Source organism: Artibeus jamaicensis, unplaced genomic scaffold (genome assembly GCF_021234435.1).
Source record: "Artibeus jamaicensis isolate MK-2021 breed Jamaican fruit bat unplaced genomic scaffold, CSHL_Jam_final contig_797, whole genome shotgun sequence".
NCBI classification, from domain to species: domain Eukaryota; kingdom Metazoa; phylum Chordata; class Mammalia; order Chiroptera; family Phyllostomidae; genus Artibeus; species Artibeus jamaicensis.
The window spans coordinates 21,355,582-21,371,831 of record NW_026521977.1 but is presented as its reverse complement, the minus strand read 5'-3'; the positions used below and the strand labels follow the sequence as shown (position 1 = coordinate 21,371,831).

Genomic DNA, 16,250 nt, shown 5'->3' with positions numbered 1-16,250 from the left:
AGCTACTGTGCAGCATGACAACCCTCTGCCACTTCCCATGGGCAAGGGCACAGCGTTCTGGGCACTTGTGAGCTCATCACACCTTCCGGTTTCAGAAGACTTTTGTCCCTCCTTGGAAGGCCAAGGCTTCAGGAGAAGACAGTGAGACATCCCACAGCAAAGGAGTGAGACAAGAGCCAAATCCCACCTCCACCCCCACCCTCCCAGCCATGGAAGAGGCATGCCTCAAGCTTGGCTGAATTCTACGGATGGATATGGACATGGACACTCAATATCCTCCAATTCCTTAATCTAAACTCAGAAAGAAGAACATTGAGACAATTATGCAGAAATAGATTTTTGAGAGATAAATTTAGGGTGTCTCACGCTGGCCTGAAAGAGACTGCATGCAAAATCTTAAGCAGCAGAGTATGTTTCCGCCACTGGGTGCGTGCATGGGAAAGTTGTAGAAAGAGAGTAAGATTTAATCCCATTGCAATTGCAACTGACAACAGTTACACATTCTATGTATATTGGAAGGTTCATATCCTTCATCTCATTTATGTCCAACCCTCCCGATAACCCTATCGGGCTGTTGCCTTTACCCTTACTTTACTGGTGTTTGCAGAAAACCCTTGCCCACAGGAGACAGAGTTGGTCCTCCTGGCTCCAGAATCAGGGCTCTTTCCACTCTGTTTTGCTGCCTTTTGGCAAGGCTCCCCACCCAGACTCCTTCCTTCCTTCAAAAGGCTCCAGCTGGTCCCATAAGACACAGAACATCCTCTCCACAATCACAGAAGTTTGGAGAGCAATAGCGGGCTGGTGCCTCCCCTTCTGGGGTGGAGAGGCCATGGTGATGTGTGTCCTACAACAAAGTTTAATGCATTTCTTAGTATCCTGTTTTATAAAACCCTAAAGCCCTGTTACAGTGAGGGCATGAAATGGCAGCATGGAAAGCAGTCTGCACCAGGCAGGGATTTGAGTCCCAACTCAGCCACATTCCAGCTGCGTGATCTTCAATATAATTTCCCTGAGTCTTGAGTTCCTCATCTGTAGAATGGCATCATACCAGTAATATCATAAAGTTCTTATAAGAATTAATCACTACAAACAGACATACGCCGAGTATTTTATGTTCTTAGTAATCATTGGTGAAGAGTGGTAATAGTTGCTCTCATACCCCAACTATCTTCACAGAAGGAGTGGAAAGTAAAGAGGGTGTGTAATAAACAGAACTACATAAAAAACATCAAAATGTTTTACCAAAGGCACGGTAACCTTTGTGACTAATATACATAAACAAAATGTCATAGGCCCTACTAAAATGCACAAGATATGGCCTAATTTTAAAAATTGGTCACCAGTTAGTGTCAAGATGGCAGATAAAACCCTAAATCAAAGTGATTTCCCAAAAGGATTACGGAACGGAGAATAAGGTAAAACTTGAACCATGTGCTCTACCGTCCAGCCAAGAGAATGAATGCCAGCGGTTTCTGGGCCAGAAAGCAAGAAAACACCGCAGCGCCAAACTGAGACTATGCAAATCAGGACTTAATGATAGAGCATCCTGAAATCTGTTGACATTCACTTCATTTGATGAAAATCACTCTGTACACCTTAAGGAATCCATGTTTAAAATAGCCGAGGCTCTCGTCCTTTCTTTCTATTTCTTCTCCCTTCAGGAAGACATTTGGGGAAAAAAGTGTTGTTTTTTCCCCCCAAGGAAAAGAAGCTATTTGTGTATATGGTAAAGAAAACATTCTGTTAAAAATTCTCATGATACACAGCGTGGAAATTCTGTAGCTTGGACTGAAATAAGAGTAACAAAAACTTGGGGTTACAAAAACCAAGGAGCCTTAAAGATCACCTCTCCCCTCTCCCCAGTGCCGTGGTCAAAACCAGCGGCCACGCGTGACTCTGATGATATCTGAGGGGACCCATTTCCCAAGGAGCTGAGGCACCTTTCAGAAGCATCTTGAAAACCCTTAGACTCCTGGGATTTGGTAGTTTGCTTATTTCACAGTTGAGTAAGTAGGGTCCTCATCTCTTGTGGATGGAGCACAAGCTGTTAGGGAAGGACCTTGTGGGTCAGCTTAGCCCGCAGCCCCGCCGCCTACCCCCGTGGAACCCTGCCCCACCCTGCACGCTCCCTCTTGGCGGACTGGCCTGGGGCCTGCCCCCTTCCCCACCTGGTCTCACACTGAGCCAACGATCTCTGTTGAGAATCTGCAGTCACTGGCTCCTATGCCCCAATGGGCCCTGCACTTGGGATTTAATGTTCTGCAGTTCCATCTACACTTCTTAACATCTTTACCTTCAACTTTGTGTTTTGTAAATGAAGTCTGATGGGGTGATGGAGCACACACGGGGGACTTGGGGCCTCAGCTCACTCATGGACCTGCCCCCTACAACCTCCCCAGTCGGGACTTTTAGGCACCTGCTCCCCACCTCCTAGAGCCTGGCCCATCAGGGTCTCCCCATCAATGTCATCCTACCCCTGAGGCGGTGACAGGGTCGTGTGGTGGGAGCCCAGACTCTGGTGTGGGGAGTTGGGGTCAGTGCAGCCCTCCCCAACCTAGACAGGGAGCTACCTGCTGCATGTGCTGGTGACTCAGTTGGGGGGCTCTGCACCCCTGATCTATGGGCCCAGACTGCTCAGGTGAGAGTCTCTGGGGGAGGGGGTCGCCCATTCACAGGCCCATGGAAAGCAGTCACATTTTCATTTTGCACAGGGCCCTGCAAGTAATGGAGCCTGTCTGCTGGTCACTTCACCTAATGACACACCAACTGGACATCTGGGGGGCTTAAGGCTGCTGAGACCTAAAAGAAAAAGAAGAGAAAGCCAGCCCTCACTCAGACAGCTATCTTGCCTTGTTTGTCTCTCTAAGCATCTGTTCTCCCCAGACCTCACCCCACGGTATTCCCAGTGCCCGACAAATGCCTGACTCTGCAAGGCGCTGGGCACTGGCGGCAGCAGGGCAGCGGTGATGGAGCTGGAGAAGAACCAGCTTCCCCCCCTAGTCCCAGTCCCTGCCCGACGGCGCCAAACCTCCACCTCCCCAGTTCGAAGGCTTCACGCCAAAATGTGGGCACATTAAGTAGCAGCCACCTAGGAAATGATCTGGGATTTGGAACTGGGCCGTCGTTACTTAATGCATCTCTTCACCCCATAAATGAACTTAGACATGGGACACACAAGCCTTTAATGAAGTGGCAGACAAGCCCGGAAATGAAAAACAGCCGACATATCTATTTTTTCTAAGGCATCGTAAAATGGGCTGCCAACACAAAAATGAGGTTCGGCGAGGAAGAACGCACAAAACAAAACAAAGATGTCTGGGGGAAGGCATTCAAAGCCTTCAGTGGGTGGGAAAGACCCAGCCCATCCTGGGTGATCACAGAGGGTGGGCGGGAGGAGGCAGGCGAGGGCAGTGAGGAGGCTGGTGGCTGCAGTGCGGGGGCGGCTTGTCAACAGTGCGCCTCTGCTCACGCAGACCCCTCTGCAGGCCGGCCTCAGGGACCAAAGAAAATGGGGAACCACCGAGGCTGGGGGTGGGGGAGCAGGGAGACTGATGCTGCCCCCGTCTTCCAGGAAGAAAGAACTTGACACACAGTGGAAATTCTGTGAATGCTGAGGCTGCTGGCCCTCTATCAGCCCTCCGCTGCTTCTAATGCTTTAGCGGTGATGATGATCATGATAATGGGTAGAATGATGGCGTTATTTGCTGGTTTTCACTCTTTGCCAGCCATTGTAGTATACCCTCTTCGTGCATGTGTCATTGACCTTTGCCACAATCCTATCCCCTTTTAACAGATGAGGAAACTGAGGTGAAGGGAAGCAACTAGCCCATGTGAGACCAGAATTTGCACCCTGGTTGGTCCAGGTCCAAAGCCCATGTTTTTTCCCCAATAGATTCCTCTGATTTACTTTAGCAGTGATAACATAAAAAATACTGAGATACAAATAGCCATCATTTGTTGACTGCCCACTATGTACCAAGCACTTTGCATATGTCATCTCATTTGGTAACCATAGCAACCTTTTGAAGTCAGTGCCAGGATTACACCTAGATTACTACTAAGAAAACAGAGGTTCAGAAAGGTTAAATAACTTGCCTGCAGTCACGCAGCCAGTAAGTATTCTAGCAAGCATTGAAATGATTGGAATCCAGACTGTATTTTGCTGTGTACAGTGATCACACACCATGGGTATAATAATCCCATGTATAAAAATGTGGGTGTGCATTATATACAGCAAAACACAGTGCCTGGCAGAAGGGCTGGTGCTTTTAGCCATCACACTCTCCTGCCCCATCCATGGGAGAAGTTTCTTAGGTCCTTGCCCACGGGGGAAAGTAGCAGAGATCCATTTCACGTTCACTGATCCTGGGCCGTTGGCTTGACAATCCCCAGCCATGTGACTAGGTTCCCCACACAGCTCCCATCCCGCTGGGTCGCTTCTGCTGCTACCAACTTCCCGGCTCCCACCTCTCCAGGGCCTTCATCTCCACCGTCCACAGGTGATGTCTAACAAGTGAACACCTGGCTCCTGGGGGCATTCAATTCCCAAGTAAGATGTTCTTTTCTACCCCAGAGAGATCTAGTAGTGTGCCACCCTGCCTACCAAGAACTCATATTAACCAACAATTCCACTCCAGGTATTTGTTGCCAGGAACACTGATGTCTACAAAAGTTCCTGTTGCCGGCCAGGGACAGAAGTCACGGGCCGCCTCCCTCTTTTCGTCCCATGACTTTGAAAGCACAGCCGTCATCTCTAAGGATGCCTCCACTTCCTGTGAACTCCCATGCCTTCCTAGGTAAGCCACAAAAAGTCTTATAAGCACAACTCGCCCCCAGGCCCAGAGAGTCCCTAATAAATCAGTTCTGGTGTGTGCGTGGGTGTGATGAGACCAGACAGAAATCCCCAGATGGAGAATGAAGATTAACAACTTGATACAAATACTAATTCTTCATTCAGCACCTCATCAGTGGTTATTAAAAGGTGAATGTGGGTTTCTTAAAAAGTTATTTTTACGAGGAAGCAGGAAAACAGTCAATGTCTGGACCACCCCCTCACCCCCCGCCAAAAAAAAAACCCCTGAAATTTCTCTTCTATGGAGTTGTTTCAGGGGATGCCTTAAGGGCATTTTAATAAAGTATAATCCAAATTCTTTTCATCGGTAGCCAGGTGGCCTGGGTCTGATCTTTGCTCTGCGTTTCACTAGTTGTATGGTCTTGGATAACCTTCTTCTCTGAGCTTCAGGTGCGGGATCTGCAAACCAGTGATAAACTCTTCCCCAGCGACTATGAGGAGAAATGAAGGACTTAGCACAGGAGGTGCTCGGAGCAGTTCTCAGACGAGTGTGCATTGGAATCACGGCGGACCCGCTCAAACAGACTGCTGGGCCCCACCCCCACAGTGTTGGAGTCAGTCAGTCAGTCAGACGTGGGGCCTGAGAGCTTGCTTTTCCAACACGTTCCCGGGTGATACTGAAGATGCCGGTTCAGGGACCTCACTTGGAGGACCACGAGCTGAGAACGATGCTGGGCATGTGAATCTTTCCACTGTTGTTACAAATGTCATTATTTCCATCCTTCCTGTAGCTCTTCAACAGCCTTGCTGTCCTCTCTGACCAGTATTTCTCAGCCCTTCTAAACTCTCTCAGTCTTTACCTCTCATGGTCACTAAGCTACTGAACCTTGCCACTTATTTAAACACCTCTTTTCAGGTATCCATCCCTGCCTCCAACCCCACCCCCACACCCCCACTGGCTCCCGGATTTCCGGCTCAGTCCATAGGAAGTCGCCCATTTTCACACGTAATGGGTTCCTGAAGACATGTACTCACGTGGAACAAGACACTTACAGGACATAAGGAAGTGTTCTGTTCCCATAAAGCTAAAAAGGATTGTAAAATCCCTAATTAACCGCATAGTCAAAGCTCATCTTTGGTTGATGTATTTTTGGTGCTTTGTACCTACATGTTCCTTCTCTAGCAACTGAATGTGCAATAACCTTGGTCCAATGAGGCTAAAGATTTGCCATTTCAGCATGCCTATTGATTTTCATCTTTATCTCAATTATAGTAAGCCCTATGGTTATCAATGTCAAGATTCATCTTTCCATATATCTTCATAAAATCTGAGAAGTATGATAAAAATATTCAAATAATTGCACAAAATTCAAGTAATTGCCAGGGAGAGTAAATAGAATGAAGCTGCTGAAAGGGAACCCTGGCCTGGTGGGCAGACCCCCCAACAGTACCCTGACTGACACCACCCCATTCTCCCCCCACAATGCCTTTCTTCCAAGTAATGGCCAAATCCCAAAAGCGACCTCTAGTGACCTTCTCACCTTTCTTGTCTTCTCCCCAGAGCCCAGCTCCTCTTGCTCAAAGCCCTTTTGTCTACTGGCCCCAACTGTACCTTCAAAGCAGAGTATATGAGAATTGTCCCATATGACCCTCTAGCCACCTAATCATCTCTTTTTCCACTTTGGGAATGACACTCACTTTCGGAGCCTTCCCAGACTGATCGAAGAAGAGCGGAAGCTTTTGCTCCCTATTTAAAATGGGCTTGAAAAGCACCAAAAAATTTTCCCCACTCTCCATCATCTCTCTACCCAACTTACTATAGATCCCTCCAAGTCCCATCTTTGTTCCTCCAAAATGTACTAGCCCAGGGCCTGCTTCTAGGCTCTTCCCATCCATCTGGGTCTTCAGTTAACACTGTGCTGTGTGGTACCTATGTGGATGCATCCTGATCTCTGAACGGTCTTCAGTTTCAAACTCCATGGCAACAGGGGCACTGGGACCCTTCCTCCCGCTTTCTGTCACGTGCCACGAGCCCAGTGACTCTTCCCTGATAATAATGAGCTAAGGGGACACAGGCCTTCTGGATCTCTCACTGACATGAGCAGCAAATGGAAATATTTATATCAAATATTACCGGGTCCATGACCTGTTGGCAACTGTGGTAACTCATTTTCCCTTTTCCTAAGTGCTACCTTGTTCAGAGCTACTGACTATAGACTGAATTTCTGTCTCAGGCAAAACTACCTCCAACCAAAAGACACTGGATTGTCTGCGCTTGGAGGAAAGCTTTTGATGAACACGGTGGAGCCAGCAAATGCAGAACGACAGAAGAGCCTGAACCCCCAAGGTACCCAATTCCACGACAGAAGCAGAGCATTTCATATCACAGGTTTCCAAAGCTGTAAGGAACCAATTATCCCTCGGAGGTTTCACCAGGATACAGAGTTCCTCTTAGAAACCCCCATTTTCCTCCCAGGCGCAATTCAAAACAGACAGAGGAAAAGAAAACTCGAGGCTGGAAATGTTAAAGATTCTTCCGGCCAGTGTCTTAGGGAAATCCCTGCTGCTGCAGATGGAGCGGCCCCTACTCTCCGCATGCAGACAGGAGATAAGCACTACTTTCCATGTGTTCTCCCCCGCCTCCCCTTGAGGCATTTTCATTATTCTCCACTGGGGATATTCCTTCTGGGAGTCTTTACAGCTGCAGCATGAACTGTGTTCACCTTCGAAAGCAGAGCCACAGAGTTGGCTTTATAAGTGGTGGGTGATAGGAGGTTGGGATTCTGCGATGAGATGGGCTTCATTGCCAAGTGCAGACGGCCAGGAGGCCCCCCTCTCATCCTGTTCCACTTCCATTGAGCTTCCATTGAGAAGCCCAGTGCCGGGCAGCCCATTCATCACTTCCCCCAACAGCCACACGCATGGCTTTGGGGCCTTACCTGTCCACCCCTGGGTTCTGTTCCTCACCTGTCTCAGACCTTCATCCCACCCCCTTGCCAGAGGAGCAAACTTTTGGGAGCCCAGCTGACTTCTTTCTTGAAACTCCTTCTGCTAGTCAAACATAAACGCCGGCCTCTGGAAGCCTTCCCTCCCGCATTTTCCTGCTCAGAGGGGTAGTTCTTCTTTGCTCTGCTTTGGAACCGGCCCATTTTCAGGCAGCACCCAGCCTGGGGCTTTCCAAACCTGAGTCGCTCTTGAACCGCCCTCATGATTTGGCCATAGCCAGGGCTGCCTACACTATTATTCTTTTTATGCTATATTAAAAATGGACCCACTTTTAAAGAGCATTAATGTTTACAAAGGAAACAACAGCAACAGTGTTTGCCATAAATAGAGTGCAACTCAACGATCAACTCACTCGACACAAACAAAATGGTTTGTAAAATCCTAATTAAATAGTGTCCACGGCTGAAGACAGTAAGTGGGAGGCCTGTTCTCTCCTCCTTAAACACGGAAGGCCACCAGGCTTGCAGGAGTGTATGGGACACGGCGCAAACCACGACTCTCCTGGGCACCGTCAGACGCACTAAAGGGAAACAAGGAAGGGAAGCGCTTCCTCACCACACAGGGAATGTAGTTCAATGCCACTGCCTGGACCACCTAAAATGCCTCACATATCAGTGGTGGACAAGCCCACCCATTCCCTCTAAGAAGCGTTGCTGACGCTACTATGTACCTGGTACTTTCTACGTACCTAGGACCTAACACAGTTAAAAATAAAAAAGGCTCTGTGCTCACATGAGACTGAAAACTACACTTTAAATGAACAGTGTCTTAGGAAGCCTTCCCTCCCCGCTAATACCCAACACCAAGGAAAACCCCGATTCAAAACTCTGAAAACCAGGACACAGCCCCTCCCCCACCCAGTCCAGGGACTCAATATTCACCAAGCAGTCTCCCCAATTAAGCTCTCAATAGAAAAATGGCACGTGGTTATTAGCTGTTATAAGTGTCTGGCGTGCTCTGAAAGCAGCATTAACTGCCCAGCAAACCTCAGGGCCTCCTCCGATAAACAAGTCCCCACCCGACTGCCCTTCCCCACCCATACTCAGGGTAGCCCCTGAAGCCAAAAGGCGACTTGACATTTAAAACCTGATCAAAACCACACCAACCCCTGTCTATTTTAAATGTCAACAAGGAAGGCGGCTGGGGTGGCAGGCTTCTCCAAGACTGATCGAAAAACCACTTCTCCGTAGCTGCATTTAAAAATCATCACTAGAGGCAGCAAGAGAAGCGAGTTGAGGACAATGCTGACCTTTGAGTCAAGGGCAGCTGAAGTGATTCACATTTATGACTAATTATCTTTTTTCATCTTTATGTTCCTCTCTCCCAGGGCGGGAGCTCTCTTTCAAGCCGCTGAGGCAGCTGACCCAGCTGAATTCCAGGCTTCTGTGGGGTCTTGCTGTGTCCCCGTTCAGAGCAGCCACTTCCCACTGTGTGTGTGCTCGTGTGCGTGTGTGTGTGTGTGTGTGTGTGTGTGGCGACTGACATTTGTGATTCTCATAGTCACATAAAAGTTTGTTTCCTGAATCGTAAAAAGAAATAAACAGAAGCATGCCTATGTGGTTTTTAGAACCTAAAACCTCTTTAAACTGTCTTAAAAGTACGTTCTCCTTGGATACAGAATACCACCCACCTGAAACCACGATGTCATGGTTTTTTCTGTCCCTTTCCCATTAAAAGAGGTAGATCACACTTTAGAATAAGAAATACAAACATAGAGAAATGTAATGAATACTCACCATTGTCTGACTCTGTGCTGGTTGCCGTTCTCAGCACTTTACAAGTAATAATTTGTTTAGTCCTCACAACAACTCTATAAGGTTAGGTCCAATTTCCTCTGTTTTTACCAAACAGAAAACTAAAACACAGGGAGGCAAAGCAACCTGCTCCAGGTCACACAGCGAGCAAGTGGCTATGGTGGCTGTTGAACCCAGGAAGCCTGAGCCTGAGGGCCATGCTCTGGACCACTCTCATAAGCTGCCCCCGAGATATACTAAGTGCTGAGTGCTTTACACATGTTATTTCACGTAAACCATAGAGCGACCTATAAGGTAGGTCATATTTTTATTCCCATTTTACAGATGAGGAAACGGAGGCACAGAGTGGCGAAGCGCCTTGCCCAAGACCACTGTCAGCCAATCAGCAGGCACGCTGACTGCATTAAGGTGCTACGCACACCTCTCTCCACATGCCCTTGGGCGGAGTCGGGAAGGCAGCTATGTCAGTGCGTTAGAAACCGTCCTCTAACTGAACCTGGAAACTTGACCTCATTTGCCCCATAGCAACAGCGTTTAGGCAGGAGAAATGTCAGATCACCTGACACAATTCTATCTTTAACAGAACAGACCAAAGGGTTTACGGACAAGAAATAACTTGGCTAAAGGGTACACATAAATAACCCAGTTAGGTACCGTATACAAGTATGGGAGGGAATTTCACTAGAAAAGCTGTTTTCAACGTGTGGCTTGGGGGTCCCGTGGGGGATCCCCCCGACCTTTTCCAGATGGTCGAAACTATTTCCTTGATAACACCGGACTCTCATTCCCTCGTGTCCCCCGTGAACATACTGTGGAGTCACCCAGAAACAACACGACACCCAGAATCCCGACAGACTGAACGGGCAGAAGACAGGAGGATTCAGCTGTCTTCCAGGAAGCCACCCAGGGCAGAAAATTGCAAACATCTAAAATCATGCCACTCTTCTATTTTTATTATGCAAGTTATTTTTCATAAAATTGTTCATGCTAAAACATAATGGGTTTATTGTTTGAGTGAATTAAGGCATATTGTCAAATTCCTCAGGTTTACTTTCTAATATGGTGAAGGTAAGTAGAGAGAATCCAAATAGGTATAATTTTTAAGAGAATAAAGGGGTTCTGAGACCAAAAAGCCCAAGACTATAATTTCCGTAAGAGCAGAGACCACACCTGCCTCCCAGGCACAGTAAGAACCTGGGTATGTAATTTTGGATGTTGATCAAATGCCCAGGTGTACAGCATCCACCATCCCGTTAGGTACACGTTCCCACATGCACAATAATGACAGGTGCTCAGACCCCCCCCCAGCTTACCTGGAAATAGTCTGTAATGAACGATCCAAGTTCACTCTTCAGCAGCCGCCTGGGGAAAGAGAAACACTGTCAAGCAGCCCTTGAAGGTGCAGCTCCTGCTGTCCAGGTTACAGAGACGTGACAATGATGAAGGGCTGTCCAATGACAGGGACCAGGGCCAGGCCTCAGAAGGGTGCACTTTCCTTGGCCCTGGTAATACTACGCCGCCCACGTTATCAGAGAATTGGGGTGATGAAAGTCCTACAGAAAGATCCATTCCCTACTTCACAAAGGCAGCCTTCTCAACAAGGCAGCCACTGGAGACCCTAACTAGCAGGCCAGGACCCCTTGCTGCATGGGAAACGAGCCAACCAACCAACAAAAAAACCAAGGAAGAGAAAGACCACAATTTTGCAAGCCCCTACATTTGCAGGCTTTATGGTTTAAAATGCAGTTTTCATGCATTCTTCAACCGAAGATGCAAAAGCATGTGTGTATAGAGAGAGGGCCCATTATTACCCCTCCCATGCGGATGAAGAAGTTGAGGTTCAGAGAAGCCCCCTCAATAAGTCAGTGGCACAGTTAAGATTCAAACCTAGACCTCGTGAAAATTCAACATCTTTTCCCATAATCCCCGCCCTGTCCTTCTCCAAATCCACTGGAGACATTCGACCTGGAGCCATGGTTTGGGGCTGCTCACTGCCCATCCCCGAAGGACTGATGCAGTCCTACAAGGGGACCACAGTGGGTAGGATGGGGCTTATTTATCCCAGCAGCAGCGACTGAGCTGCCCTTTGCATGCTGCAGACGGCTCCGGCCCAGGTGCATGGACATGCACGAGACAGATTCAGTCTCTGCTCTCACGGAGCTTCCATTCTGCAGGGAGGGGTGGGGGGAGGGTAGCACGTTAATAAATACAATCACAAGACAAGTCTAAAGAGTCTTAAGTGCTAAAAAAATTAAAAATAGGGATATTGGCACCAGATTTCCTTCGCCCTGTGACAATTCATGAGACTCTCCCTCCTGCTCTGTCTTTAATTTGATCCAAACCAGGTGAAGGAGCAAAAAAAAAAAAGAAAAACTGGCTCCCAGGCACAGTGAGGTCCCTGGGTCCTGACGACTTCAAATGATTTCAGTTACTCATCCCACCAGCCATGGTTATTAAGGAGGAAACGCTTCTGACTACACCTGCCGGGTAGAACTCCCCCGCCCCCAAACACATTCCCACGTGTAGGATAAATGAAGTTGCAGCGAGATAGCCTTCTGTGCAGAACACAGACACAGAGGGATTGAGGCAGAAGAAAGAGACACCCACCACCTAAACTTCTGTACCGGAAAGAGCCCTGCACAGCTGCGAATATGTGTTGAGCAAGGAAAATACCTTCTTTTTCTCAGAACAGAAAATGTGTCTGTGGCAGATACTGCATTTCGAGATCCAATTTAATGGCAAGTTCCTGAAAGGTCACCCCATCAACAGAACCCAGGGAGTCCCCCGGATGAAGGCAGGTCCGACAGAGACAGACGGCTGCATCGGTCACTGGACCGATAGCAGGTAGGCAGGCCATCAGGGCTGTTTGAGGCTAAAGGAGACTCTTAAGACAAGACACAAACCCAGTGGGCAGCCCCTGATGGAGCTTTGAGACAGGAGGGCAGGCAGGCTGCTTCTGAGGGAAGACATCTCCCAACTGAGTCTTCATGGCCATTCGAAGTCTCCAAACCAGAGGTGAAGAAGCTTCATCAAAATGGGGAAAGACTAGTCTCATTAATGGACTACCCCAAACAGTTTCCCTGGCATATCTTAGTGTTCACGATGCTGAGCAACTAACATGATCCTGAGATTAATGACATGGAATCAATGTCCTCAGGAACCCACGCTGGGAAAACCGCATGTGCTCACGAAGACGCAGCAGGTAAAATGGAGAGAGAAAGAGATCAGAGGCAGGGTAGGCTTCAAGGTCAAGAACCACAGAGCCCCTCCTGGAACAAGGTGGAAGAGGGATCTGCCCAAGTGCAACAATCGTTAACTGAGGCTGAAGGCGATGACTGCCCAGGGACATCTCACAGCGGTGTTCCATCATGGAGTACCCCACTGAGAAACCCAGGAGGTCTCCCCCTACCACCCCTTAGGGATGGCGGAAAGCGTACAGGCCGCAGTGAGGGGGACGGCGTGGCCCCTTACAGAGCAGCCAGGGCTGCAGCAGGCCATGGCCAACCCGGAATTCTGCGGAGTGTCACAGGAAGACAAAGCTGGAGGTAGGAATCAGCTGATAATGAAGCAGACGCTAAGGAGTGAACTTGATGCAACTGCTCAGACAAAGGCTAAGGAGAAAGGACTCTGCAACTAGAAGCAGCCATACCAGGGGTGGCGAGATGGTGATGGGTAAGAATAAAGCGGCAGAACCCAGAGGACTTCCACCACACTGATAATGTTGATCCTTGCTCTTTGCTGAGAAGGGACCAGACACAGGTGTGGGAATCTGCCCTCTATGCTTTAGACACAGTGGACTATAACCAAGTTTGGTAAGAGGACCACACGTTTGTCCTTTTACCAAGTCCCAAGTTCAAAACCTTCACCACTAGGTATCATCACATAGAATTATCTGAACAGAGTTGACCTTATCTGATCATTTAAGTCAACACTCTCTTATCCTGGGAGGGCAAATCAGTAGTCCCCTCTGCCCCTTACAAAGCCTCGTCTTATTTCTGTCTGAGCAGGTTATGGGTTAGACAAGGTCACTTGCATCTGAGTACAGAGCTTTTGCTGCAGCAAACACAGGAATCAGTATAAATGTGCACTACTGAAGCACTTGCAGAAGAACTATGGTTCATTCAGACCCTGGAATTCTGTGCAGCTGGGAGAGAACAAGGGAATGAAGAAGTGCTCTAAGTAATGCTATGAGACAAGATCTAAGTTTCATGAAGTAAAAATACAAATGCAAGACACAGAACAAGAGAAAGATATACATTTTTGTTTACGCGATACCAACACAGTCACCTGTCAAACGGCTTCCACTTGCTATTCTGTAATATCTATGTGATTCGCTTTCCAGGAGGCCCTTGGCACTGAAATATATAGCACCTTGATTTTTAAACACACACAACACATGTGCATTTTAAAAATTATGTATAAATGCACTGGGTTTTGTCTCCTTCTTTTCACCTCCCCAAGTAAGAGGGTGGAGAAGGTTGGAGCTGTTGCTGGAAATTAGGGAGGGCAAGAGAAACCTTAGCAAACTTTATTCCTTGAAGTTAGGAGGCACTGGCTTGCAGACGCCATATCATGTTGTCTGTGGACCTTGTATAAAGGGTCGAGTATCCCCAGCTGCTTTCCAGCAATATTTCTTATATAGACATAAAGAAGTTCTGGAAGACTAACAAAAAACAATTGTTACATTGACATCTTTGGGGTGGGGGGTGGGCAGCAAAGGGAACCGAGTTTCTGGGGTACCTGAAAGGGAGATTCTTCACCGTATAGGTCATTCTATATTTAAAATTGTGTACCTTAGGAACACAATCCTATTCAAAACCATTACACATTTCTTTTGAATTAACAATAACTACCACCAAGGTTACCTGGGCGGCTTAAAGCCAAGAAGAAATTATGGGAGGGAGTTCCCATGAAAGGCACAATGTCAGGAAGCAGGCTGTCCTAGGGGTGTCAGAGAACCCCACAGGCCTGAGAACCTGGTAGCCCAAACCCCCCATGGGCTGGTAACCCAAGAACTTAACTCAGAGAGAGAAGGGGTGAGGAGAGGGCAGAGCTGGCCCAGCCAACCTGGGAACAGACTGCAGCTGAATCATACTGCAAAATCCACTTTCTATTTCTATACCCCGTGTTTATTCTGCTGGCAGTTGGTTTACAAGGAAAAAGCACTTCTGAAAAACTACCTTGGTCTTAGCCAAACTGAGAGAAAGAGGGATTTTCCACCCCTGACTCGATGCACCACCTCCAGGGGGAACTTGGCAGTAGCTTTCCTCCAAAAAAGGGCAGAGCAACTGATAGAGAATGAGGACCCTGCCAGTGAACGCACTGAATCATAACTTTACTGAAAACCCATGATGCATCAGCCATGGTGCCGGAGGGGAAGGATGGAACTTATCTCAGACCGTGATTTCTTCCCATCGGGCCACTCTCTCAAGAGCACCATCTGCAAAAATTGGGGGTCGAAGTGTCTGAGCATTAGAGATGCACAGACCTAAAATCCCAGAGGGACAACTCACCCCGCACGCTTCCTCACTCAGCCAGCCAGTTCAGCCTGCAGAGCGAGAGAACAATAGAGAAGCAGGAGAAAAAGGACAGGACTCACGAGTCTGTGCTTGGTGGTCCCCTAGGTGCACGGAGGTGAAAATCTCGTTTCCAGGACTTACGTTCCTGCCAGCCTCAGGGGCCTTGCATCTCGCAGCCTCCCTTCCATCCTTTCCTCACCTTTCTTCCTTGGGAAACAGGAATGTAAGCCATTCTTGGAGCAAAAATAGATGGCAGACAGACAGATAAATGAGTAAGAAATAAAAACCAAACTGCTCTTCAGACGGGGTCTGGCTGCTCTTCCCCAGTTAAAGTTTACTGAGCACCCTCGAAGTAGTGGGCACCGTGGTCAACGTGGTGCGTGTGTTTCCTCATGTAAGCCTGTAACCGAACTATACCGTTACGGCGGTGTCTCCACGTTTTGTACACAGGGAAACGAGCCCTGTGCCTGCAGCAGAGAGGGGCCTGGTCGACTGCAAGGGTCCGGGGGCAGCTGCCTGGGTCTGAAGGCTGCCTGCTTTTGCTTAGTGGCAGCCTTAAGCAATAAGCTGTGTGGGTTCACCTCCCAGGTGAGCCCCTTGGGCCTGGTCCCTCAACTGAAATTTAGGGACAATGAGGTACCCACTTCACAGGATTGTTGCCACGACTAAAGGAATTTTGCCAAGTCTGAGACGTATATTTTTGCCCAAAGTTTTGAGGGAAAAATAAGGATATGCATTGTACATGGGTAGTAGTAATTCCATCTATATGTGTTTTTAATTGTTTTTATAATTTCTTCTACCTTGTATCTATTCTTCTGTTTCGTAATTATTTGTCACATAAAATTTCTTATACCCTAATGTTAAAAAATAAATGCTAAAATTCCTTTATAATACAAAAAACAAGTATCTAAATATAAATAAACAAAAAATTGAATTAAAAAAATTAAAACGAAAGATTTTTTTTTTCCTGAAAGTTTGGGCCGAACACATGGGTGCACATATACAAGGCAGAATACGGTAATCCTAGCCCAGTTCGTTCCTGGAATAGTGCCCGGCACACAGCCAGGCTGGCACGTGCTGGCTACGATGGCAATCGTCTGACTCCGAAGCCCACACTCCTCTAAGAAGTCCACTCTACTGCTCACCGGCATCTCCTTAAAAGCATCGCCAGACTAGCAG

The 16,250-nt window shown here is 47.9% G+C and overlaps 1 protein-coding gene across 14 annotated transcripts in view; it reads right to left on the bottom strand.

The window, feature by feature from the left end:
- Positions 1-16,250, bottom strand: part of PRR5L (proline rich 5 like) — a 72,785-nt gene that overhangs the window by 20,701 nt on the left and 35,834 nt on the right. For all 14 annotated transcript variants that reach the window (XM_053673139.1, XM_053673136.1, XM_037128282.2 and 11 more), the window contains one exon: positions 10,866-10,914. In XM_053673139.1, the coding sequence (XP_053529114.1) occupies positions 10,866-10,914 (49 nt within the window). The remainder of the gene's footprint in view (positions 1-10,865; positions 10,915-16,250) is intronic.